The sequence below is a fragment of the Pungitius pungitius genome, chromosome 18 (assembly GCF_949316345.1).
Source record: "Pungitius pungitius chromosome 18, fPunPun2.1, whole genome shotgun sequence".
Taxonomy (NCBI): domain Eukaryota; kingdom Metazoa; phylum Chordata; class Actinopteri; order Perciformes; family Gasterosteidae; genus Pungitius; species Pungitius pungitius.
In genome coordinates this window covers 13,625,385-13,652,265 of record NC_084917.1, presented here as the reverse complement: position 1 = coordinate 13,652,265, position 26,881 = coordinate 13,625,385, and the positions used below count along the sequence as shown (strand labels likewise).

Below are 26,881 nucleotides of genomic sequence, written 5' to 3'. Positions count from 1 at the left end.
GACCACATCATTACATTGAAAAATGTAATTGTGATTAATGAATTATTTTGTATCTATTAAAAGCCCTAGTATATGTAAATGTACTCCTTTAAATGTAGCCTGGGAAGTTGTCTTTGGAATGCACCTTAAACTTTTGCTGGCAGGGCTTTCACTGCAGTCAGTGTTACTCACTGAACTAAATCATTGTGTTTCGTGTGTTTTCCTAAGTTTTCTAATATTTGGTACGTATAAATATGGTTATCGTTTATTTTTGCAGCACTCTCACCGCCTGCACTTACTTGAGAGATATGTGCATTGTGTCCCCTGCATTAGCATTTTTATATGTTCCAGTTTGTAAAATCCTTTTTTCAATAGCACACTAGTGCTGGAAAAGTTAAGTTATCAACATAGGACTTTGTGTTTGTACATGTGTGTTTACTTTCTATTTCTGTTAGTGTGTGTCTCCCTATGTTTATTGTCTTAACTGGCCAGATGCTAACATAGTTTTCCCATCACGACTACGTGAGTACATCCAACTTTATGTGAATGGAGCCAATCTTGGGTCACACTGTTCTTGATCGAGCCTGAGGGGTTCTTATGAGTGTGAGAGTCTTGGAGTACACTGAGTACTCCGCTTATAAATGCGCGCAAGTGCGTGTGACCAACTTTCCATCTCGTCCTGTCCCTCCAGAAAAAGAAATCACCCATGGCCAGTTTTGCAGCATTCCGAAAGTGGACACAGGACAGCAGGCGATGGGGGAGCACTGACCACCATGTAGCAGCTGGGAGAGATGGAGAATTGCTGATGGGTTTACTTCCTCGTCAAGCAGCAAGGACTCACAGGCAACTTCAATCCCACTGGAAACCTAGTTACCTTTGTATGATTCACTCACACACTTACAAAGTGTAAGACAAAAACAAAGAGGGATTGGGGTTTTTTGTTCAAATGAAACGGGAGGCAAATCTGTAGAGATTTGAAGAAGAGATTGTTCTGTTAATACCATGTAAACAAGAAACTACCACCATTCTAGATAAAAGAAAAACTGCTATTTCACTCTCCTTTGTGGTCAACAATGACCTCACTCAGAAACAGCAGTGGATTTCAGACTCAACACAAAACACATCACACCCTGGCTCTGAAGACTTACTTTCCCAGTTACAGTTTGGCAATGGTAAAATGTTTTTTTTTCTGGGAATTTGAAACAATAAAGGATTGAAACAAGATTTATTGAACTGATATCAAACTGTTAATAGCAGAGACAGACGACCACTTCAATTTCACTTCTTTGCAGAGTAGCCTAAGCCTAAAAACTGTCAACACGTCATCTTTGGGAAGTTAGACAAAATGGCTTGGGGTTGGTCTTGGACATACAAACTTTCCCCCAGGAGATTATAGGAGAAAATAACGTGATTTCAGTACTTAGTTTACATTAACTAAGTGGTTTTGTTGTTTACTCCTCTTATTTGTAACTGTAGCCGAGCTTCATTGATCGAAAAGAGCTACATTAGATTGTGATGCCAAGCATCCTGACCGACTGTTTGTGACAAGTCAGGTTCAAGATCCGTTCCATAGTACACTACGATCAAGCCCACTTGGGTTACAAAAGAGGCTTGAACGTATCCCTCGATCGCAGCAGTAGACTGTAACCTTTTAGGGCAGCTAAATACCAGCATAGTTGTTTTGCTTAGAGTAGGTGATTTGTATGTTGCATCCTGATGATTCCAGATTCACCTCTAGATTACAGCCTCAACTGTCAAATTCATATAATAACCTCAATTTCTAGGGAAAGGGTGTAACGTATTTAGGCTAATTTTCAAGAAATCAACTTCTGCCCGATAAAAATAATTCCACTCAAATTGATATTACAGTCATTTACTTTATGTAGCCTGTCACCTTTTAGCTATTATAAGGAATGAACATGTCTGCTGATGATGAGACACAGAGGCTGTTAAGCAGGTTAAACACGCAGAAAACTAACAAAGCATCTCCATGCAGCACCAGGTGTATATCCTTCCATTTTAAACAAACTGTAGACTGCTGCTGTTCACTGCTTTGAATTAAATCCAGAGTAAAGACAACACAGACAGGAGGATGAGATAACACAGCACTTATGAGACAAATCACACAGAATCCTTTGGTTTGTTTTGTCTGGGAGCAACACATCCTGGCTTCCAGGCAATAAGAAGTTATTTTTCCCACAATTCATTCTCTAACTTACTTTAACAACGATTGAGTTAGTGTCCTACTGTTCTATATTGTAAAAACAACAAACAGCAGTGACTGTTCGTTATCCACCGCAGAAGAAGTCTGGACAGTTGGAAACGTTCCTTGACTGAATAGACATAAAACTGCAAGCACAGCTTAGCTTGGAAATAAAATAGGAGTAATTCACTCACAGGAGAGCATCTGTCACTGCATCTATGTGTTCCCAACTCACACACAGTACGATGAACTACAATTACGGAGTATAGCCCAGCAGATTAGTAAAACAATAAAAAAAGACCAGTATCCACGATGGAAAAACCAAATGGCTGCCATTTTCCAAGATGACCACCAGCAATGCTTGGATTGTGAATGGTTTATCCAATTTTGGTGATCTTGGTATCAAAATATGCGTTTCTGAGTATGATGAATCCAATTGATGCCAAGATGTGTGCACCATCATAGGACTTCTGCTGTTCTTGTCCAGAGGTCCAGTTAGAAAAAAATTCTAGAAGCAAAGGTCTGGAATATCATAATTTCACTCTTTGCTGTGATTAAATAGAGATCAAATTAATTAAATACTCTTTGACAATATTTATTCATTGTAACAAAGAACTGAACATATATGTATGACTGCAAATATAAATAATGTTCTCTCAATAACTAAATAAAAAATGGGCTGCTTTTTAAAATAATTGGAAGAAAAGTTTGTATTTCCCCTTGCCTTCTGTTTTCCATTTGGACACGAAATTATGAATAATACACCAAATCACAGTTTAACAATTGAACGGTTTTATAGAATGTATATATTCTACCCCCCTACTGTTTTGCTCAGTGGGAGAAAGCGCCAAGATTGAGATGGCTTTTAGGTCTGTTTCCGAACTGCGGTCCGCCACTTAGTGACCTAGCCTATATGTTCTACCATGTCATAAACAGGTAACCACTTGATAGACTTAATTTTGACCAAATTGAATCCACAGTTCTTCTAAGTCCTTGAGAGTCTCAAAAACACATGTACATCGGTATCAGAGGCCTTGCAGAAAGATTCTGCTGTCAGTCTCTTTATGGTCGCAAAGACGCAAGGCCTTACAGACTCTCTGGTTGGTTGCAATTGCAATATTTGTCGGCAAGAAACTCTTATTGTCATTATCTCGCAGAAAGCTTCTTCAATTAGATGTTTTTTTTTACTCACCCGGTAAATGCGGTTATTCGTTACCGTCCGAGGTTTCTTGAAAGGACTGGACATCCTCCTGTCCAACTTCCCCTAAAATGTCACTCAGTCCCTCTCCTCCTACTCACAAAGCTGGGAATCACCTTGACTACATCTTCAGTAGAAACTGCTCTACCATTAACCTCACTGAAACTCTGCTTCACGTCGCTGATATCTTCATCTCCTACTCTCTTCTACTCTCTGTACCTGTTCGTCGCAACATTCGCTCCCTCTCTCACTCCTCTCTGGCCTCCTCTGTTCTATCAGCTCTCCCCTCAACTGACTCTTTCTCCCTCTTACATCTGAACGCTGCCACAGAGACTCTCTTCTCAACTCTGTCCTCCTCTCTCGACTCTCTGTCCTCTTACAACATGACGGGCCGGCCAATCCCCTCTGACTGCTGCCAGTGCATGCCGTGAGAGTGCAATATGCGAGCATCGGAAAGGAAATGGCGTTAATATAAACAACCTGATGACCTGCATGTGTTTCAGTCTCTTCTCTTATTCTGCCTCTATCTCTGCTGCCAAAAGCTCTTTCCACCAATCCAGAATTGAGTCCATATTTCTCTCCAAAACTCAAAAAAACTCTTTTCTATTTTCTCCAACCTCCTCGAACCGCTCAGTCCTCCTCCCCCCTCTTCTGGGAGACATATTATCTTGTTAACTTATTGTCAACTATTTTACCAAAAAAATAGCTGACATACGCTTCTCTTTCTCCAACCCACCTCCTACTAATTGTGTCCCTATCTTCACCTCTATTGCCGTCGCTTCCCTCTTTCACCCCCTGTCTCCTAACCAAATTCTTACCCTTGTAACCTCTGCCCGTCTGACCACCTGCCCTCTTGACCCCATTCCATCACATATTCTACATATCTATCGCTCCTGACCTTCTTCCTTTCCTCACCTGTCTGATTAGCAATGCTTTGTTATATGGCTATTTTCCCAATTCTCTGAAGGAGGCAAGAGTTAACCCACCCTCCACCCTTCTGAAGAAAACAACTACATACCGGTATCTCTTATTCCCTTTTTGTCCAAAACTATTGAACTTGCTATCCTTAACCAACTCTCCTCCTATCTCCACAGCAACAACCTCCTTGCCCCCCCCCCCCCCCCCAGTCAGGCTTCAAGGCGGGACACTCAACAGAGACTGCTCTCCTTGTTTTGTCAGAGCAACTTCACATTGCTAGAGCTGCCTCTCTCTTATCTGTCCTCATCCTTCTGGACCTTTCTGCTGCATTTGACACAGTAAAGCACCAGATCCCTATTTCCTCCCTTCAGGAACTTGGTGTCACAGGCTCTGCTCTCTCCCTTCTCTCATCCTACCTTGACGGCCGCACCGACTGAATAATTTGGAGAGGATCTGTGTCGGAACCTTGTCCCCTTACTACTGTAGTTCCTCAGGGTTCTGTCCTGGGTCCCCTACTCATGTCCCTCTACACCAACTCGCTCTGTCATTTGCTCGCATAGTTTTTCTAATTCTCTCCTTCCCTCACTCGGACACTCAGTTGGCGACACAGATCTCTACCTGTCTGACTGACTTATCTCATTGGATGTCCCCTCACCATCTGAAAATTAACCCTGACAAGATGGAACTACTTTTCTTTCCGGGGAAAAACTCTCCTACCCAGAACTTGATGGTTCATTTTGGCAACTCCGTGTTAATGCAGGCTGTGACACTGGACAGCCAACTCTCCCTGACTCCGAACATTACTGCGATAACACGATCCTGTAGGTACACGCTCTACAACATCAGGAGAATACGTCCCCTTCTCACTCAGAAGGCTGCTCAGGTACTTATTCAGGCTCTTGTCATCTCTCGCCTTGACTATTGTAACTCTCTCCTGACAGGTCTCCCTGTCACCACCATTCGACCTTTGCAGCTCATCCAGAATGCAGCAGCTCCACTAGTCTTTAACCTTCCTAAATTCTCCCACACTACTCCACTCCTCCGCTCTCTTCACTGGCTACTAGTGGCTGCCCGCATCCAGTTCAAAACATTGGTGCTCACATACCATACTGTGAATAGATCGGGTCCAGTCAAGGACATGGTCAAACCCTACATCCCAACCCGCGCAATCCGCTCTGCATCTGCCAAACTTTTTGTTTCTCCCTCACTGAGAGCCAAACACTCAACAAGATCAAAACCCTCTGCTGTCCTCTTAGTATAATTTTCTTCTTCAAACCTTCCAACTAACTCTACCTTTGGGAGTTGTGCTGCAGCCTGACTATGAAGCGCACCCTTACATTACTATACTTGAGTCGATTGATGGAATTAATGTAGATGGCTGATAACTGTAGAATGGCTATGAATATTTCTCAATTTGCTGATATGGCTCTGATAATAACATAAATGATACAAAACCTTGCAGGCCGATGAGAATCCGTTTTTCTAGTTTGTGTTTAAGCCGAAGTCTGATAGCAAAAAGGGACAGTTTATGCTCATCTTCAAGTTAATACTTGTATTTTAGGTTTCTACTGCAACGTGTTTACATTCTTGAAAGTTTAAAAAAATACATGATTTGTCTCATTCATCTTATTATGCTTGTATTTATATTGTGGAAAACCAGGAGGAGGGGCCAAACCAAGACTGCCCAGAATGTGGATGAGGTTGGGAGAGGTAATAGAGGGGGTTTATTACCCAGTGCAGGGGCTACAACCAGTTGGCACCTGGCATTGGGCACACCTGCAGCCCATCAACCAAATCAGGGAACGACACGACTATAGAAGACTGAGAAGCAGGAGAGGGGGAAGGGTGACTGAATGGCAGTTTGAGGGAATATATTCAGCAAGTCCAACATCCGGGAGGTAATACTGTCCCATCACGCCTCTCCTCTGCTCTTCAATAAGACAAGTCACCGAGGACCTTAGACCCGACGAGGAGGAATTGATATTTTTCAACCCTAGCCCCTTTTCCCTACGTTTATTAAAATGATGATTTTTGTTACCGGACTTGTGTCTCTGTCTACCTGATATATTCTGAAATCTTTCCTCCACGTCCCCTAGTTTTCCACAATATGTCTTGCCCAAGGACACCACAACACAGCTGTTAGTAGGGCCTGGGATTGAACCGCCAATTGTCTGATTGGAGGACGACCTTGCTCTCCACTCACAGTCAGACAGAATCAGTTAAGAATCTATAATTTTCTTTCCATAACTAGGACCAGAATAGAACCACATGCCACCGTGATCATTAAAAACAAGCTGTAACTAAAGCAACACAAAACAAAACTCATTATTAATCTAAGCTTAAATTAGAATTAACTATGTCAACAACAGGGCTTGGCTGATGGTAGTATTTTGACTAGATGACTAGAAAGAAACACCAACAGTTTAACTATACTTTACTTGTTGGAGATGTTCGGTGCACTGTTGTGTAGTCTGGGGTAAAACCAGGAAATTTAAAGGTGTGTATGGGAATGTCATGAAGACAATCTGACACCAACTTTGTCATCGAACTCTCAATCTATCTGCACATGTTTTTCAAAAAAATTTGCAGAAGAGTGCACCTCTTCCATCTCCGGTGAAACTCAATGGAGAGAAACTGTTTGTAAAAATGAATCTAACTACCAACCATCTCAAAGTGCTATGGCAGCAGTGTTTCACCTCTTGGAACCTTTTGCCTCAGCAAGATTAGATGTGACTGCTCTTGTCAAACTGCTAGTTTACAAACACGGCACATGTTCCTTGTAAGGGGCCGGGGCTTGGCTGAGATGATGTATATGCTGCTTACAGTGGTGCAAGGCAGAAACTTGGATTTGTGCTGAATGATGCAGCCTCACAAAGGAAGCCATCAACAGCTCCATTGTTCTACTGCTGCTACTATGTAGCTGATGACTTCAAATGTTGCACTCACTGCAGCACAGGCTTAGGACTGGATGCACACACTAGATGTAGCGTGCTAGATAGCGATTGACACAGCATAAATGGAGTAGATAACCAGATAGATTAATAGACAGACAGACAGAGTTTTCTCCTCCTTACCCAACACGATCATCACGGTTTTCAGCAGAGACATCATAGTGTCCCGGTTGCGTCGTGGCCCAGAGCTGTGCCGCGACATCCGCATGGTCCTCTGGCGCACGTAGACAAAAATGTGGGCATAGAGCGTCACCATGACAACAAAAGTCACAAGGTTAAATACCGCCCAGAAGACCAGATAGGAGTCGCTGTAAAGCGGCGCCATGTTGGAGCAGCGCTCGAGATTGCAGATGCAGTTCCAGCCCACGCTGGGGATGGCCCCCATGACTATGGACATGGTCCAGATGATGACGATCACCACCACCACGCGACGGTTGCTCATGCGCGTGTGCAGCTGCATGCGGAACACGGTGATGTGGCGCTCAATGGCGATGGCAAGCAGGTTGGCCACAGACGCCGTTAGGCTGGTGTCAATCAAGCCCTGGCGCAGCAGCCACGTTGACACGGTCAGGCGCCGGGTGTTCGGCCCTGTGTTGAACATCAGGTAGAAGTAGGCCAGTCCGGCGAAGAAATCCGCAGCCGCCAGGTTGGCCATCAGGTAGTAGATAGGGAAGTGGAATCTCCTGTTGACGTAGATGGCGATCATCACCAGGAGGTTGGCGAGCATGATAAAGATGCACACGGTGATGCCCAAGCCCATCACCAGCTTGCTGACTGTGTCCCAGTCGGTGGCGAGGTACTTGCCGCTGCGGTTGTAGAAGAAGGCGATGGTCTCATTGTAGTAGCACTGTTCATTGTCCATGGTGGCGGTAGTGCTGTCGGAAGGGAGATCAAAGATTTGATAGATTAGAAACCAATTGTATTTATCTGTTGGTGTGTACAGTATGTAGAGGCACCGGTGATTTTTTTTAGAAAAGCGGGATTCATTTTTCACATGCACTGATCTGTAACACTGCTCCCCAACCTAGCCATTTTATAGTAAAATATATTTGTAACCATTTTTATAATACGGGTAGATGAAATCCAGCATTCTGATTGGTTGAGAGTGAGTCACGGTGTACATTATTGAGCGATAAAATGATCAGTTTCGGGCAATGCGAGCTTTCGCATCCGGACCATTAAGGTGGACGTCATGAACGATGTGAATGCGACATCTTGCAAGGAGACCCAATGCTGTTAACATGAACGTACGGGCAATACACAACATTTGGTGGCTAATACTATTTTGTGCTGAAAGGCAGCAACTGTATTATAAAAGTAATAAGGTACTTGAGGGAGTACTTTATCTTCAATAATGTTAGATTAGGGATGTTGTTAGGCCTGACGCGCATTATTGGACAATAAAGTACAGCCTCTCGTACCTTATTGCTTAGATAGCAGTATATGGTCATTAACAACCTCCAAACTACATATCCACATGGATTTAGGACACCAAAACAACATCTGTCTGCACTAAATAGATTGTGTCCTTATCTCCGATGCTCCTGTCAACAACGAGCTGTTCAAAAATGTTCCTCATTCATAACGCCCAAAACAAAGCAGCGCTTTAGGAAACATGTGGACTCAAGCCGCTTCCTGACACATGGAAAAAGACCCCCCTCCCCTCTTCACCCCTACTTGGATTCATACTCAATGATTAGTCGTTGTGTGTTGGGCGCGATGAGCGTTTTATTACATCGAAACAGCCTTCGTTAGGAGTGGACCAGCAGCTCTTCAGGAACTGCTATTGTCTGCCGTTGCAAGTGTGATGTGTGTGCATCTGTGTGATCGTCTGCTGTGTGTGTGCAGCTGTGTGTGTTTATGTTTGCCGTGTGAATAAACCTCTATTTGACATTAAGTTGCTCTGTTCTTTTTCCATCTGGGGGACTTTTACGAGCGAAAAACCGCATCAGAGGAAATTGAAAAAACAGAGAAAATTTAAAATTGAGAAATTGAGGAAAACTGACTGCAACGCAGAGCTCGGGGATGGCTCACACGCACATATGCAATTTCCACAAGGATGTGTGTGTGTTTGTGTGTATGTAATAAGCTCCAGCCCTTCACAGATGCTGGCTTGTCTGTCGCATGCACCCTTGACCGGAAACAGGACCCCAGTGCAATAGTAGGGGAGAGTGTGTGTGTGTGTGTGTGTGTGTGTGTGTGTGTGTGTGTGTGAATGCGTGTAAGACAAATGAAGAGAGGAGGAATGAAAGGGCAAGTAATAACGTTTCCTTGTCAAAGGCTTGTGTTTTCGTGGAAACACGCTCTCATCATCAACCGACTAGATCCTCCTTTTCTCTCTGCAGTGATACGGAAAAGAAAATCAGCTGTTCAAAAGATAGAGGAGTTCTTCAATGCTTTTGACTCACAATCACAAATTCACCCCTTGAAAGTTTACACGAAAAATAATTAAAACTTCTGGGGAATGATACAAGACATGCATAATGTTATGGGTGAGATTTGCTGCTATAAATAACCTTAAAGTCAGTCACTAACTGTGCTTTTGTTCAGTGGAGCCCTGTGCTATGAATTCAAAATATAGGCCATCTATTTTCACCATTATCCAAGCCAAAAGCAATACTGTCCATCATCTTTACAGTAGACGGCCTCAGACTGTTGGCAGCACCTTCCTATCCCTTAGCCGAGCGTGTATTAGGCGTGGCAGTGCACCAGAAAGTTTAAAAGAAGTCCTAATCAATTAAATAAATGTTTTCCTGGGCTCTGTTTATATGTCCAATTTCCTGCGGAGGGTCAATAAGGGACCCTGCCATGTTTGCTTGGAGTGGCAGTAAAATATTATTTCATTCACTGAATCATCCCGATACCGTACTGCTCCCGGCAGGTGGGATGTATCTGTTTCTTTTATGCTTGTTGCTTTCTGAAGAGGCAAGAGTAGAAATAGACAATGGCCAGTAATTATTATAATATGCACACAGTTGTTCATGACATACTGTATGTTACTGTTTCTTTTGTGTAAAATGTATTCTAGACCATGCAAAAAGTTTAAGGCGCATTCAAAGGATAGTTCCGTGCTTTTTTGTTTGTTGTTAACATTCATTTTGGTCAAACAGCACATTGAAGGACAGCAATGTACGGCCAAAATCCACAGATCCCTTTTTGTCTCATTCAAAGGTCCATCCATGGTTGGTATGAGTATTCTGGGGTTGAGGGTGTTCCTTTTTTAGGGGTCTTTTTCTCTCCATACTGTCCCTAAACAGAGCTCAGGACTCTTTCCGGGTAAAGTTCTCCGTCGAAAAAAAGACTATAATTTAGGAGCTCATACAAAGGTAACAATGTGGGAAAGGATATGAGTTTATAGGTTTTTTCTTTTCCCTTTTTGCTGATTACGCTCGTCCTTTTATTCCTCACAGGTCATCTTGTTTCTACACCCTCAAGCACTTCAGGGACTTTAGGTATAAACCTCTCCGTTTGTGCTTGGCGCTCACGCGCCTTCTGCAAAGGCTGTTGCTATGACGCCAAGAGCGAGTGTAAACAAAGCTTCATATTAACTATATCATATAGATATGAGCATAATTGTCCATTGAATGAGGGCGGGGGATCTCTCAATAGGAGTCAGATATGAAAAAAGTGAGTTTTGAAAGCCTCTCGGGGTCAACACTCTGGAAACTAACTGCTAAATTACTTGATGGAGCGCTGAAAGCAGCGTGCATCCTGTTTGCGGCGGCCCTTTGTCTCCCTTTGGGGTCTGTGGCGAGTTCGAGACTCTCCTTAGAAACATTATCAAACGTGCGTGTAATTCTGAGGTTTTTAATTGCCACTTATCATCCAGAGAAAGGCAAGCACTAAGGGGCGCTGAGCGACAGGATGGACCCTGCGGCGAGGGAGTCTCTTTGACAATAATAACCGCAGATGAAAGCCCATATATTCCGCTTGTCATCGGTTTACGGCCATCAGGCGTCTGGAGGGAGAAGCTACTGGGGGTTAGGCGCTTGAGGCAAGCCGCAGTACTAGATAGTGGAGGAAGTGTCGGCCCCTCAGTACACATTCCCAACACTTTTATCAGACCCTCGGAGCCGACAGAGAAAGATCCTGTCATTGTGCATGAGTGTGTGTGCTTGTGGGTGTGCTTGCGTGAGTGTGTGTGTGTGTGTGTTTGTTTGCAACTGACGCTAGGTGGGTCCTGAAAAAGGGAAATATTGAGCAAGAACGATGACATGGAAAGAGGGGATTTTGGATTTATGTTTTTCTGCACCTGGGTGTGTATGTACGGGTGCACTATAAAAGAGAGTGTGTGTGTGTGTGTGTACGATGTGCTGAACATCGGGTGTTAAAGACGGAGAACAAAAAGCTTGCTGTGCCCGAGTGTGTGTCGACACACTCTCTTCATGCTTGTTAGTAATGTGTGATAAAGTCTGGCTGTGTGGAGGGAGAAAGTGTGTGTGTGTGTGTGTGTGTGTCTAACAGGCTATGAAAGGACCACCCTGCAATCCATTCAAGCTGAGGTCATAACTCAAGGCATCCGGGCAGCATCTGTAGATTCATATCGTGTCTAATCTACACATTCACACTTAATTGTCAAAATCGATATGTTACAATCATATTTCTAAACTGTCTCATTAAACCCCACATTGTCTGTTGAAATGAAATGACCAAGAGATCACAGTCGAGATATATAGAAGGAATAGTTTTTAGCATTTAAAGGGTTTCATGGGCAGAAATGAATCATAATATTAGTGGTGAACAAAGGTAGCGCTGTTTTTTCCATTATCTTTTACTTTACCTACATACTGAGGGGGGCCACTTTACACACCCAGACGCTGTTTTTATTCAGCAGCCCAGAACGAACAAACCAAGCACCGCTGCCAACTACACTCTTTTTACCTCACTACTACCAACAACTGATATTTAAAGCCACACCATTTCTCCCTAAACCCCAACCTGTTTTGGGAAGGCACAGACAACCAATGTCATGTTTCCGATGAGGTGCCTGCGTGGCCCCCGGAAGGCAGCTGACTTACATCTTGCTGCAATGTGAAGGATTCATTGCATATCCATTGTTGATCCTGCACTCAATACCTACTGAGTTTTCCACAGCACCTCAACCTGGAATCCATCAGTGGCCTGTGACCTTCACTCCAACCCTTGCTATCAGAAGCCTTTTCATCAAGTATCTTTCATTGCATCCATGTTTATTTTTATTTAGTTGAAACACTGTCAATTACCTCTTGCTTTTAAGAGGCAACTGTGCAGTTGGGACAATAGAGAAGGCCAGGCGGCCAATGACGTTTTGTCTACAATTAAGATTTCTATTGAGAGCAACCCTCCTCTTTGTCATTGGTCAGTATGATCCTCTGCATGTAGGTTTATCTTAATCTGAATTTTAGTGATCTACCATTAACTGTCTGTGTCTTTACAATTTTTCAACAACCATCATCCAACCTTATGATTGCTATTGTTAATACAGTCCACAGAGTAATAACGTTTTATGGGATAAACCATTGATTACATGTATGACTCCATTAATCTTAGGATTCCTAAGAGAGAGAAATATTTAAAAATGATGAAAAAATCATCAGAGGTCTGTGTGGTTTCTGGTTTTGTATGAATTATTTATTTTCATAATAAGTCAGAGCTAGTACAGATATGCATAGATTACAATATTGAATAATGATTCCAGTGTTCACATCTTGAACATAATGATGTAAAAATATTTATAGTATACGGTATATAAATCAATCAAACTCCAGAGTTCAGCTGTTTCTCAAACCAGACTTTAATGGGAATGAGTTTTGAATGATGGAGGTCTAGTCTAATGGCCAAAACCTGAGGATAACCATGACAGTAAAACAGAATGAGTTTGTATTGTAGATAAATTACGCAGATTTCAAACTACAAGCCTCTCATCCCACGCGTACAATAAGTAGCCAGAAGAAGAGATAGTGTATCTGTACTGTATCAGGTCTGGTATTATTTGAATGACACTGACAGAGCTGTCCCTACATCTTCCATCCCCCTCACTTCCATCTTCCATTCCAACGGCCATCTTTCCTTGCTTCCCCAGCTCTGCTTCCCAAAAGCAGTTCCCTCCTTTACTCCATTCATTTTTCTCCTGTCACCATTTCATTTGCACCTCCCACTCACCTCTTGACAGTTCTTCTCTGCAAGCTGCTCCTCCTCCTCTTCCTCCTTGTCGCTCACTTACTCCTCCTTCTTCTTCCTTTCCTCCCCCTTTGACCCTTTTCCACCAACCTGCCTCCCTCCGACTCATCCACTGTCACCTCTCTTTTCCTCAGCTTTCCTCTCCTGTCTACTCCTCTTCACCTCCCCAATAACCCCCACCCCCGCCCCCTGCCCCCTGCCCCCCCCCGTGCCAACTACCCACACAATGCTTCCATTGTTTCCACATTCCCACCCTAGAAAGCAGAGAAACAGGACTTCTACTACCCGGAATGCACCAAAACACTCTCACACACACACACACACACACACACAGGCTTTCATTCCCCAACAGTCAGTTTAACATCATGGGTGAGTTCACACAAACCACAAACACCCTCACAGTCGCACATAGGCTCAAACAGTTGCTGCGGGGCGGTGGGCCTTAGGTCAAGGGCTGGATTGAGAGCTTGTGCTGAGCCATGTGTGACTGCGGCCCGTCGACCCGCTTCCACCGCCTGAGCACTTCCATCTCAGCACGAGCGACGCAAAAACAGACCCGTTTTCGGCCTTTAAATGTGATGAAGAGGAGTGAGATCATCTCTTCCTGTCCACGCTATTAGGCCTAAAAACGAATATCCTGTGAATATTCATGTGCACTGCGTATATGGGAAACAGGAGGGGAATTGGTTTCTTAGTTAAAAGAAAACACCTCACACTGTGGTATACTCTTCTATTTATTTGTGGAAAAGTTGTATGCATTCATAAGAAAGTCCACCATTTTGTTTCCATCGTCCCTCCCCAAGGCCATAAACCGGGACTTCAGATGGGGGGGCTGATAACAGCAGCAGCTAGTAAAGACAACAACGCCTGTAGTCAATTGTCCATGTTCAATTAACCGGGTACTCCATCGGTACCCCAAGCTGCTGTTGTTTGTATTCTTCCAGGAATATTTCTGTAGAAATATGGTCTATCTTTCTGTCTATATATTCTGTCTATTTCTGTCGAAATATGGTCTATCTATACAAACTATCTATACAAACCTCCATCTGTCTCCATGTGAGACGTGTGAGTCTTGTGCTACATGCTACATGCTGGGTGCTGCATCAGATTCATTCATTCAATCCACCAAATGAACACTACTCAGGCTTCATTGCACTTGCGTGCCTGATCAATGCCGGCTGTCGGGCCATTTGTACAATGCCGACATGCATTTTTGTTGTAAGCTATTTTTTGGAGTCGCTTCTAATGAATTCTCTAATGAATTCTCTAATGAATCGAATATTTTCCTGGAAAGCTGGGATGCAGCATATCCCGTCTGTCTAGGGCTTTTATTGTGAAGTGTGGAGAATCACCGAGCCAATTGTCAATGTAATAAGTGTCATTTTCCAAATGAATAACGTAGTTACGCTTGTGTATTTATTTTACTTAATTTTCTTATCTATTGACTTTATTTAGTGATTCATGATTTGCAGCTTTGGGTACTTTTATCATATTTTACTTGTTGTCTTTATAGATTGTACTGTGTGTCGAGATGTAAGTCTACCTACGGGTACAAATAATGTAACCTGACTTAAAGTACTAAAGTAAATATTGGGATCTTCTGCTCATAATACAGATCTAATGTCCCGTCTATTTTTGAGGGATGAGGCATGTAGTGCCTGGTTAGTCACCATTGTTGTCAACTGCTGTTCACCATGCATTGTGGGTATAATAATTCTCACTATAGAGCACTGAACTCACTATAGAGTGTGATGTGTCATTTCAGACACAGCATAAGTTGCATTTCACCCAACTCAACATGATTTGATTAGAATTAGAGGAATCCATTGAGAATATTCCTGAAGAAAAGGGAAATAAATTAAGAATAAGACATTTGAACTTGACTAAAGTTGTGCACTTCAAATGGCGATACTATGGTAGTCACACTGCCAAAGGTTGCGTGCAATTTCCTCACAACGGCAACAGAAGCGCTCAATGTGTCATGTCCAAGAAGGGTTAAGAAGTAGTTAAGTTTAATTGACTTTATGTTGTCTGAGGATTTCCTGTTTTATTTTCATAGTCAAACTTCCTCTCATTTCAGGCAACTTGCTCTTTCCCCCTGTGTTCTGGTCTGATTGTCTTCCCCTTTGTTGTTTCCACCTGCCGTTACCCTGTGTGTGTGTATAGTGTCTGCGCCTCCTGTGCAAGTTCATGTGTTACCATGCCCCATGCCGATCGCCCTTTGCCACTGCTAAGTCTTTTTTTGTACTTTCTTAGGCTCAATTTCTGTTGGTTCTTTTTCTAGCCTAGCGTAATTTTTCTTCTCAGTTTTATTTTCATTTTTGGCCTTTTTTTAAACTTTGCTTTTGAACCTTGCCTCTAGAGTCGTGCATCTGGGTTGAGGTCCATTCTCCAGTCGTGACACAATTCTGAGGTGTACTCTGAATAAATAACAAGATTTATTCCCCAGGGAGAAGGACTTAACGTGTTAAATTACACATATCTCCGTATAAACTTGTGTGGCTTTCACAGTGGCGTCTGGTTTGTCTTAAACAAGGTTTATTTTTTTGATAACAATAAAGTATTTTTTTTATTTGGCTATAAATTGTTCCAGGGAACATGACTTGTGAAAGCCTAGTGACAACCACAATCTCACTCAAGGTTTGTTATCTGCAAGGCAGCAGAAGACACACCCTTACATCTTGTAGATGTCCATCTAATAAACTTATTTTCTATCAGGTCTTTCTGCTAAGATGTATTCCACATGTTCTGGTAAAGCAGGTTTTTTAAAGCTAATGGCTTAATCCATGAAAATCCCTCAGAAATGCAGTTTAGAGCAGGATACGCTGTATGACACAAATGCATTGTGTGTGAGCACCACCTCACACACAAACACACAATAGGATCTCTAGTTCCACTTGGATCCAACAAGCAAACTCTTGTCCCAGAAAGATACCATAGACTTTAAGGCATCTACAATAACCAAAACTCCTCTAAACATTAAGAAATAACTGGTTCGCGACAAACAGCTTGACCATGTGTGTCAAGTTTCCCTGTAGTTTATTGTTGGGTGTGTTCAGTCCTGCTCTTATGAAATCACAGTATTGGAGACAGATTCCATGGATGACATCACCCGTAGCTCAGATGGATAATGGGATATATGCGTCAGTGCGGTCTGCAGGGATCACCACGTTCTTCGAATTCATCACTCGGTTCTCGGTACCGATCGAATGATTATTAGTCCGTGCAAATACACTGTAAAACTATGACACGGCAGGGAAGTTGTGAAACACAGTGCGGCCCATTGAGGCATAAGTCACATAATCCTTCATTTTGAATCAACCAGTGATTACAAGGTTTTAGGGCTTACTCTCAGCTTTAAGGTAAAGGGCCTTAAATCCCAAATTGAGTGACTTGAGGTTTTAAACATAGAACAAAGCAGCAGCAGGATTGTTTCTTCAAAACACACAAAGACAAGAGTTTCTATGGCCAAGCAGTGGAATGTTCTTGATCAGCTGAGCCAGCCACCTGACATGTGTCACTGAAGACAAGGCTGAAGCTTCTCTTTATTATCCATTCAAAACAATAGTTGCAGAGTGCTTCATAAAAGAAAGCGGTTTTTAAAGCTTCGCAAACCAGTCTATTAGAAGTTACAGCCACGTCTCTGCAAAATCTCATCTGTTCCTCATTTTGTTCTATTTGACATTTGTCGGTGATTAGCATAATTGTTGAGTTTTGGCCCAAAATGTGTTTTGTGAGCCATATCGTGACCTTGAACTTTAAACTTTGAACTTACTCAAAATGTAATCAGCTCATCCTTAAGTCCAGTTCTGCATATAATACAAGTTTGAAAAAAATTTAATTTTGCTCAAGGCATATAGAAACAGCAATGTCTTCTGGTAATGGCTTTACTGTAAATCCAAACAACATACCTGTCTCTTAAGTAGAACAACAGCACTTTACATCGAGGTAGACTCAGAGCTTGGGTTGTTTACTGCAGACGTCTGTTTAATAAATATCTTTCATAGATGCATACAGCTTGATGTGAAAAATAATTTCCTCATTCTTGCAGATTTTGCTTCCTCTTTCTGTTATTTCTAACTAACTTAACACATCCTTTGCCAGACCTTACGCCTCATTGCCATCACACACACAGCACAGACTTGAGGCCCGGGGGGGGGGTAAAGAGTTGCAATGAGGTTAATTAATGATATTCATGTTTCAACACTGAAGTGTCACAGGACTTTTTCACGCTGAGGTCCGGTGCCGGCCAGCGCGAGCCTGTGACATTGCGTCATTCCGGTTTGTGCTCTTGAGATTTTAAACGTTGTGGTCCGACCAGATCTTGGTATGACCAACAGCTGATTAGAACTGACCAATATCAACACCTCAAATGTTCTGACCAAAGTCCAACTATGCAATATTTATGTCTTTTATCTGCTTCTCAGAATGTCACAATTGAGAGGTTACCAATGCCAGCTGCCAAGATACCATACGAGTCGCCTACATTTCCCAGTGAGCACGGTGTTGTAAGCTTAGCTCTATGGGTGAGTATCTGGCAGCTCCCACTATGATGACAGCGCAGAAGTGTGTACAGTGAGCATCAGTGTGTGGGGGGGGAATAGTTCCTGACAGGTACGATGAGAATGTAGAAAAATACTACTAACCTGTGGGCAAGTAGGTATGTTTCTGGCTACTTTTCTCTCTAAGGGTCTCTATCAACATATTGATAAGTGCTCATCTCAGTTTCCCTTTAGCCATCGGGACATGTTAAATACACTCCTGGTCACTGCCAGGACGTCGACAACCCGTGCTCAGGCTGTGGACGGCGTGGTCTTCAAACTGAGCTCGAGGTACTCGACAGCATCTGTATGAGACACCTGGCTTTCAACTAACTCAAACTTACTCATCATTAGGGACTCAGAACAATGCACAATGTGTCAAATGTCAACCATCAGTGGCCATACATTTCCAACAGGTACCTGCTAGATTCAGGTTTGGAAGTCCCAGAGATAATATTTTAGTTTCCACTTGTTACATACCTCAACCTCCACAAATAAGGCTGACTTATACAATTGACTTATAGATTCACATGGGACACAAAAAACGGCATCATGGTAAGAAGACTTTCACGTAGTGTTTACGTCCTTTGCCCTGAGCGTTTAATGAGGATGCGTGTAGGTTTCCATCAGAGTTAGACGAAAGCCTGGTGTGTTGCATACAGACACTGAAAGGCGCCTCTGTGCCTTGGTTTCAGACACCAAGGAGCCATGAGCAAGTGTCGCTATTAGAGGTGGAATCTGAGATCAGGTTTAAAAAGGCTTTCTGTCACAGAGGTGAAATATAAAAAAATATTGTGACAATATGTTACAGCAGGGCCGTGGGATAAGCTTTCTGCAGGGCACTCAAAGATAACACAACTTTTTTTCAGCACTCACCCCTACAAGGTATTTTGCTTACTACTTGACTCATTTATCAATTCTCTCCGGATTATTAAAAAAAGTAGGCAAATAACTAGACAAACCCCGGAGGACATGATAAGCATTTACCATCAGGGCTCCCAACATATAACCACATTTATAGACTGCAATCTTCTAGTATCATCCACTTTATGGAAGTGGTGGCTTCCAAGACAACAGTTGGACAAGAAAGGCTCCCTGTGAAAATCATAGTTTTGTTTTTACATTAGCTAAAACGAAGAGGAAATAACAGATGAGTTTGAAGAAAACATCTACATCTGCAGCAAATGTCTGACTTCTACGCAACTCTACAGCTCTTGGAGGCCAATCTACCCCCTCTTGCCCCCCCACCACCATAGAGCTGTATACTAATGCCTAATATCAATCAATATCAAGTTTCTGGTGTGGGATATTAGCTTTACAGTCTGTTATTGTTTTCAAATGCAGCTAATGGACTGATCATTGTGGTTCCCCAACAAACCCCATGCCACTGCCGACTCAAAAGCATGATCAGGACCAGAAGTTTGTGGTGCACCATGCTAAGTGTGATCGCTGACTTAATTGTGATCAGAAGAAGAAGAAGAAGAAGTAGTGGTCTGACCTCAGACTCGCGCACAGCCTGAAAGGGGGAAACTGAAGAAGTAACACTGGCAACATGCTTCCAAGCTCCCCTCAAAAAGGGTGCTTCATAGTTTGGAGGGCAATTGTTGCATTGAGAAGATGCAAAAGAAAATGCGACATGGCCCGGATCCTCTTTGTGGAGCTTGCGCGTAATGCCGCTCGTCGGTGAATCTCTGTTGCAGGTGTCTCAACTAACATCATAACACTGATTGCCGGTAGCTGACTTTTCGGCCATTCTCTGAAAATCTGGCTCCGCCCACTCAGCTCGTTGTTGTGACGCCTGTCACGGAGTTGCCACAGATTTACAGGCGGCCGCCACAGATGTTCCATTGCGTGCCGCTGCCACAACGAGGATCCTGCTGTCTCTCAGAAAACGGTTAAAACTATTTGCTGCATCTCCAATATTCTTACAGCTGTTGTCTCATTCTCTTAAATCACTTCCTGGCACTTCCTGACCTTCAGCGAAATCTTCTTTCGGCCACAATGGCTCACAACATTGTAACTCTTGTTACCTGCATGAATGTGGAAACAATCTGGACGATGGCAGAAAGAATGGCTGGAATGCAGGGCCGTGGATAGGGAGGGGGGGTCATTCCTTCGATAATCCCTACACAGATGTTTCATGGACCTCTTTTGACGGATGTCAGAGCTCAAGTGGGAAACATAAAACAGTCATCTTCAGGGGAGACGATAAGTCTCTGCAGGGGGGGGGGAGTTTTGTTTAGTTAGACCGAGAAGGTCAGATGTCAGAAGCATCGGCTTATCCATTTTTACAAAAAAGCTTTACAGAAACTCACAAGTCATGAAACAACTTTCAGATGAGTGTGTTTTTGCAATCCTGTCAAATCTATCGACTGGGACTATTAGCCGGTGCTACCTCCCTGGTTACTAAGGAAACCACCCAGCTCCTGAACACAATTCAGCCGGAATATTTTGAGGGCTGCTGCTTCATATCCGGGGTGACACAATATGATTAACCACTGAGAGGTCTCTAGGAGGAGGACAGGAGCTTAACCTTTCTGGTACCAAACCAGTAGCTCTTGCAGTTTGTTCTGTATGCAAAAACATTCATAGGGAAAGGGAAACTTGGATTATCATTATTCTTGCTATCTGAAAGCTGTTGCCAATGGTTTTCTTTGTAAACCTTTTCCCGCTGTCTCCATCTGGTATCCTTTCATATGCATTGTTTTAGGTTCATACTAATAGAACATGTGTGAAAACGGTCATGTTTTTAGCTTGTGTTGTTTATAGAATGGAGTCTTATTTGTCATGTGTCCAAACCCATTTGTCTTAAAACATTTGACGCCAGATTCTCTTTAAATCCCACAAGATTTAACTTCTCCGTTTTTCATCAAATTTGAAAGAATGACTGGATTGAAATCTGAATGCAACACAACTTGCCTCGGTTCGATAAACAAAAAGGTCAGGAGGCCAGGGTGCTGCAGCCCTAGTGCTAAACAATTGTGTGATAACTAGTAATTAGTATACGTCAAGTTTAAAGAGGAAAAGCCAAATTGTCTGAAAATGCTGAAGACCCTTTGCTCTAGTTGCCTTATCTGACCTCCTGACTGTAGCTTTTGGATGTGTCACAGACTCGTTTAAAGCAGAGATTCCACAGAGGCTCTTCAAGTCAAAGTAACCATGTTTAAACGTTCCCATTTTCCAACCTGGAAAGTATTGCAAAGTATTAAGTGTTCCAATGTGACTTGTTGTGAGATGTTACTCAGAGAATGGGGGTTTTATAATTAAAAACATCTTCAAAGCTAATCAATCTACACCGCTGTAGGTTTTTCTCACACTCCTCTTTACCTTCAAAGACCCCCTGAGGTTTGTGGCGATGGGAGGGAGGAAAAAGGTCTTCTCACCATCTCTTGGGATTCCACAAATAAACACACTCACAGACGCACACTAACGCAAACCATTTGAGTCTTGGTTCAGCATTAATTGGGTTACTTCAAAGGGCAAGGACACCATGCAGGGAGCAAATGGCGTACTCCTTTTTTCTGCATTCAACAGTCAGATAAAAAAAGGGATGGTTAGGAAACACTGTTTCTTAGGTGCATGTTGTAATGTAGGGGAATTGGCTTAAATTTCAAATCTAAATCAAGGTAAAAGGTGTTCTAACTAAACTCTGAATGCGTTTGGTGAGTTCTTTTCCCTCCAGTTCCACCAAATTCATCCTCTAAAGGACAAATGATCACTAACTGCATTGCCATAAGGCCAACAGACTGCCTCGCAGGCTGGGTCATAATTCTGACCAGACCTGTCAGTAGTCTCTCGGAAAGAACAGAAATCCTGAGTTTTTACAGCAATTTCACACTCAGAACCCATTGCACACTCTTATAAACACTAAACTGAGTTAGCTACCATTCAAATGAAAGACTAAATCCACTATTTGCAAGAGACATCTGGTGTCATCCTGCAAGAACAACAGGAAGTACCTGGCCACAGATGGCAGAAATGATCATCAATGAAATATTGTTCAATATTGTTCATACGTATTTTTGTGGTGTGTCAATGGGGGACAATAAGCACACAGCCGCATACATTCTTCATCTCCACCACAGTCAGATTTACATTGGCCTGCCTGCCTGAGAGTCGGACATCTGGAAGATCCAATCTGGTTTTTGCGTCAGGATCAAACCCCATAATCACTTTTACCCTCTTTTAAGAGAGTTCACTGAGAATTTAAGTCATGAAATAAATGCAAATGTTGCTGTGGTACTGAGGCCAGGGGCCACAGCACAGCTTGGAGTATCGACTCCTGTCGGTAGCAGTCAGCGTCAAGGCGTACACGCTCGGAAGATGCCAACACCCAAGAGATGAAGGCAGATCAGTCTGCTGCTGGCCTCTTCACCATCATGTTCAATTACCTCCACCTACAAAGGCTGACACTTCTTTTATTTTCTTACCAATGATGTTTTATTTAAATGGAGGGATGAAGAAAACAAAATCTATTCAATTCCAATAGCATCCTCTTGACTGCGTGGAAAATCCAGACCCGGTACCCGCTTTGGTTTGTTTTCATCCGCGCTCTACCTCCCACAGATATGGTTTGCATGAGCCCAGCTCCGTGCAACCAAGTGCTCCTTACAGCCGTGCGCACAACCCAGCGTCTCCCCTCCAGGATAACGGCGCGCAGGGCGCATTTTCGGGTATCTGCTAATACCAGCAAAGCCTTGTATCTCCCCGATCGCTTTCTAGCCGCGTCTACGTGGCAGGTAAACTTATGATCAGATGCCCACACACCCGTGCGCGCGCTTTGGAGACGCGCTTTAAGTGAGCCAGAGAAAAAGGGGTAAACAAGTTGTTTGTTCATTTCTAAAGATTCGTTCAAGCAGCATCATGCGGTGAAATACTTACTGTGTCTTTCTTGTCGCTGTTCCTAGAGGTCCGACTGGAGTTTGGTTTCGTGTTGCCTGAAATTCCTCCCCAAACAGACAACTCCTAGTGAGACTGCGCAACTATTGTGTCAAAGTCGCAGTGGTGCAATACAAGACTCCAAATCCCAAATGCAGTCAGGTAACCCTTTCATTTTATGTCCGTGCAGAAAATACCTCTTCCGATGTCTTACAGCTGTGGTGGATGTAGTTTTTCTCCCGCGTTTCCCTGTTTTTCCAACTTGTTTTATTGAGTTGATGCGAGACGAGGTCGCCTTGATGCGCTCTGTCGCGTCTCCGTGCCTCTCTGCGCTGGCACGGGTCTCTCTCTCTCTCTCTCCCCCTCTCTCTCTCTCTCTCTCTCTGTCTCTCCCCCCTCTCTCTCTCAAAGCTTCACTTTAAGTCCCCCCCCCCCATAGAAGACAGGTGAAACAAACATATTGTTCACATTTCCTCCCACTCATCTTGTAGGAAATAAATGACATCTCATCATGTATGCCCTTTTTCCTGGAGACATTGGTTTTAGCATCTGTAGTGGACAGTTGTTCTTTTCCCCCTCAATGCCTAATTGGAAACATATTTTTTTTAGTAACTTGTTAAGAGAGAGACAGGAAGGGAGAGAAAGAGAGAGAGAGAGAGAGAGAGAGAGAGAGAGAGAGAGAGAGAGAGAGAGAGGGAGGTGGAATGGAAAAAAAGAGAGCAACCAACACTGCGGCACTCTGGGAGATATTGTATTCCTCACCAACTAACCCTCCACAGAACATTTTAGAAGTGTTTTCCTCCCGTCTGCCTGTGCTGGTGTCCAAGTAAAGCTTTGGAGTGTGTCGGTTGGTAGACGGCGTTTGGTAGGGACAGTAACGTCTGCCAACTTCTCTACCATCTGTGAACACTTAGCGAGGTGTTGGTCATAAAAACCAACCACCGCGGCTGGGGAATGAAATGAAGTGTCGAAGCCACCATACGTCCAACAGTACAACATTTCTCATTTGTCTCAATTAGTAGAATATGTTACGCTGAATGTTATTTCGGACCAATTTTGCTACTGTGTCCTCAAGACATGACATGATGCTGGGATGAGATGAGTAAAAAGGCCTGACTCAGCATATTTATGTGGCTTAATGGGTCTCAAACACAGAATGTCAATTGTTGACATTTAAAAGTCATAAGTGGCCTCTAAATAGTGTCGTGGTCCAAGACAAATCGTAAACTATGAATTATTACTGCTGCTTTGTCAGTAGCCATACGCTTCAAAGTACGATGCTCTTTTCTCAAGCACAAAATGATCAAATATCATGGTGTTACTTGTGCTGATACTGATGCAAGTTAACATATAATAGGTAAACGTTGACGTGGTCTCACGCGGGGCAGGAACAGCAGTCACCTGTGTGATCCCGTGTTGGTCCTTGGGCACTGACCAAGCGGACAGTTGGATTGGTGGGGGACCTTCAACGCAAAGTCTGACATTGAAAGTGACCATGACACATGTTTCACCTAATGGGAAATCTAAAATCCCTCACAACTCTATTAAAACCAAACAATTTTTTCCAGGCTTCAGCATCTGGTTCCACCCGCACGGATATTCACAGGAACTGATTCCCATGCAACATTGCGGTTCATCTCCGCCCCTTTTAAGTAAAGAGCACAACATAGTGATGTGGAGAGAAGGAAAATACAGAGACACTCAGTTAGAAAGACGAGACAGGAAGGAGAGGAACCACACACAAAACCAGCCACGGGGAAATCTGTTTGCTTTGAATTTGTCATACTCGATCAAATAATATACAAATGCACGGCCTGCTATAGTCAAGTTAATGGTTGATGGTATTTCCAAACATTTAGTTTATAATAAACGGGAAAGTGAGGCAAAAGTTAAATCCGTTCACTTATCCTGAGCTGGACAAAAAGTGATAATTTTGGTTGGCAAATCTCCACAGACAGCTCCTTTTTGAAGTTATAAGCAGTATGTTCACCTACTGAGGCTGTGAGAATATAAGCTAAACCTACCTGATGCCTTATCCAAGTCCAGATTCTGTGTCATACTCTCCTTGGGCCTTTCTTATGAAACTTTGTGTAAATATCAGACATTACTGGATCACTTTGTTGATACTATCTCTGTCCTATGTAGGTTTCCTGTTGCCTTTGCCATGCCACTGTTATGCACAAGGTGTTCTTTGTAGAATTCTTTGGAGACAGGCTCATTGAGACTCGTTGTCATGTTCAGTCACCCGTCAGAAGATCTGTGCGGGAGGGTTAAAGCTTAGAAAGTTATCTGCAGGGAACTTACTCGTGGTTTGTGTCAGTCTTTTTCGTCGTGGTAAGGTTTAAATCGGATCTATTATTGAGAAAGATTTGGGGTCAAATGCTGTGCAGTGTAGACCGGTCGTGGCGACACACTGGAGCCATCTAGGCAAACTAAAGGACATGGCATCCGTGGTTCCAGTAGATTATAACCCACAGCATGTGGACCATCAATAAAACATCCACAGTTTTTTCCTGTCTGTCTCCTGTTGTGTTGTATAATTTTCAAACCCAATTTTACACAGGCCAACTACCACTTTTTCAATCATTCCAATTTGGCTGTGTGATTAATAACACATTTCATTTGGAGGTGTGACAAACTAAGAAAACATCTATTTTCTTTTCCCGAGGTAGTTTAAGTAAACCCAATCCTCAAGTGTTGTTTTAAGATGGGTCACAGCCACAGGCTGGTGCTCCATCTGGTAGCATTTACTGAAGTGTTTGTAGTAAACAAACCAACTTAATTGTAGGAATGGAAGAGAAGACTAAAAAGCTGCATTTTGCATTCTGATTACTTACTCTGATGAATGTTTTTCTCCATCTAACCATCAAATGATATAGAGTGAAAATAAGTAACGCTAGAAGGCATATGCCAAATAAAACATTAGTATGTTAACTACGAGTCTATTATTATAGTATATATCCTACTTTGGAGCTTTTCTCTCCACCTATATGGTGGTACTATACATAGTTATATTTATATTTATATATATTTTTAAAGATTTTACATCCAAAGAAGATACAATTGTTATTCATTTATATCCATGCTAACGATTTTCAACCAAATACATACAAAATGAATTATATTTCGATCCAACGCACGTTTATGTTCAGTGCTAATTAGCATGTTAGCGTGCTAACATGCTAAACTAATAGCGTTTCAGCCTGTTAGCTGAGCATGTGAACATTAGCATTGAGCTAAGTGTAGCCTCACAGATCCGCTCTAGTGGCCAGTTTGCTTATTGAATATGACAAGTAAAAAATAGGCAAGGTAATTTGGCAGCATTTTAAGCCGCTGGGAGTGAAATGTTGTATTTGCCTGGAGCCAACTCCATCTCTGTGTGACATTTAGTCGTGTAGATAAGGGAGGCTTAAAGCTCTGAATATGTGCATTTAAGCTAACAAAGGACCTCTTTAGAGCACCAACTGCACCGCCATCGCCTCAGCTCTGTGTCCCAAGAGACAACTCCTTTAAGATCTTTCTGCATTCATAATGCAGTCAAGGATCAGCCTGACAGACAATCGCCACCATGTCGGGGGGGGTGGGGGGGTAGTAGGATCTGACGGCTGTATATTTGAATTCAACAGGAGGTTTTGGACATGTGTCGGCAGAGAGAAGGAGTGGAGCAGTGGAGCCAGAGAGGGAAAGGGGCCGAGGGGTTAGGTTGGTTAGATAGAGGAAATGGAGGAATAAAGGAGAAAGGGAAGGGGTCAGGGTGGTGGTGGTGGGGGAGGGGGGCTACATAAACAGCCTGGGGGGGAGGGGGGGGGCAGATGAATTACATCACCGAACAAACAAAATGCTTAGCTAGTTGCGTGAAAAGAGGTGATTATGAGAGCTTGATGATGTAGATATAACAGGCTTGGATATGAAAAACAAAAACCTGCATGAGAAAGCGACTTGACCATGACGAGGAAGAAGATGGCAGTGTTACATGACAGATTCCCATGGCGACCTCCCTTGCTTTTGATGATGTCACATGCTAATGGCCTTGTAGTGATGAAACGATAATATT

At 43.0% G+C, this 26,881-nt stretch overlaps 1 protein-coding gene across 4 annotated transcripts in view; it reads right to left on the bottom strand.

Annotated features, from left to right (window-relative positions):
- lpar1 (lysophosphatidic acid receptor 1) overlaps positions 1-23,160 on the bottom strand; it is a 32,518-nt gene extending 9,358 nt beyond the window's left edge. Inside the window, exons 1-3 of one of the 4 annotated variants that reach the window (XM_037485307.2) lie at positions 23,025-23,160; positions 22,831-22,895; positions 7,373-8,124 (exon numbers count right to left, since the gene is read on the bottom strand). In XM_037485307.2, coding sequence (XP_037341204.1) covers positions 7,373-8,111 — 739 coding nt within the window. In that variant the 5' untranslated portion in view covers positions 8,112-8,124; positions 22,831-22,895; positions 23,025-23,160. Of the gene's footprint in view, positions 1-7,372; positions 8,125-13,390; positions 13,560-22,830 lie in introns of those variants that run through there. The other 3 variants (XM_037485306.2, XM_037485308.2, XM_037485309.2) reach the window with 3 other exon arrangements.
- Positions 23,161-26,881: the final 3,721 nt, after the last annotated feature.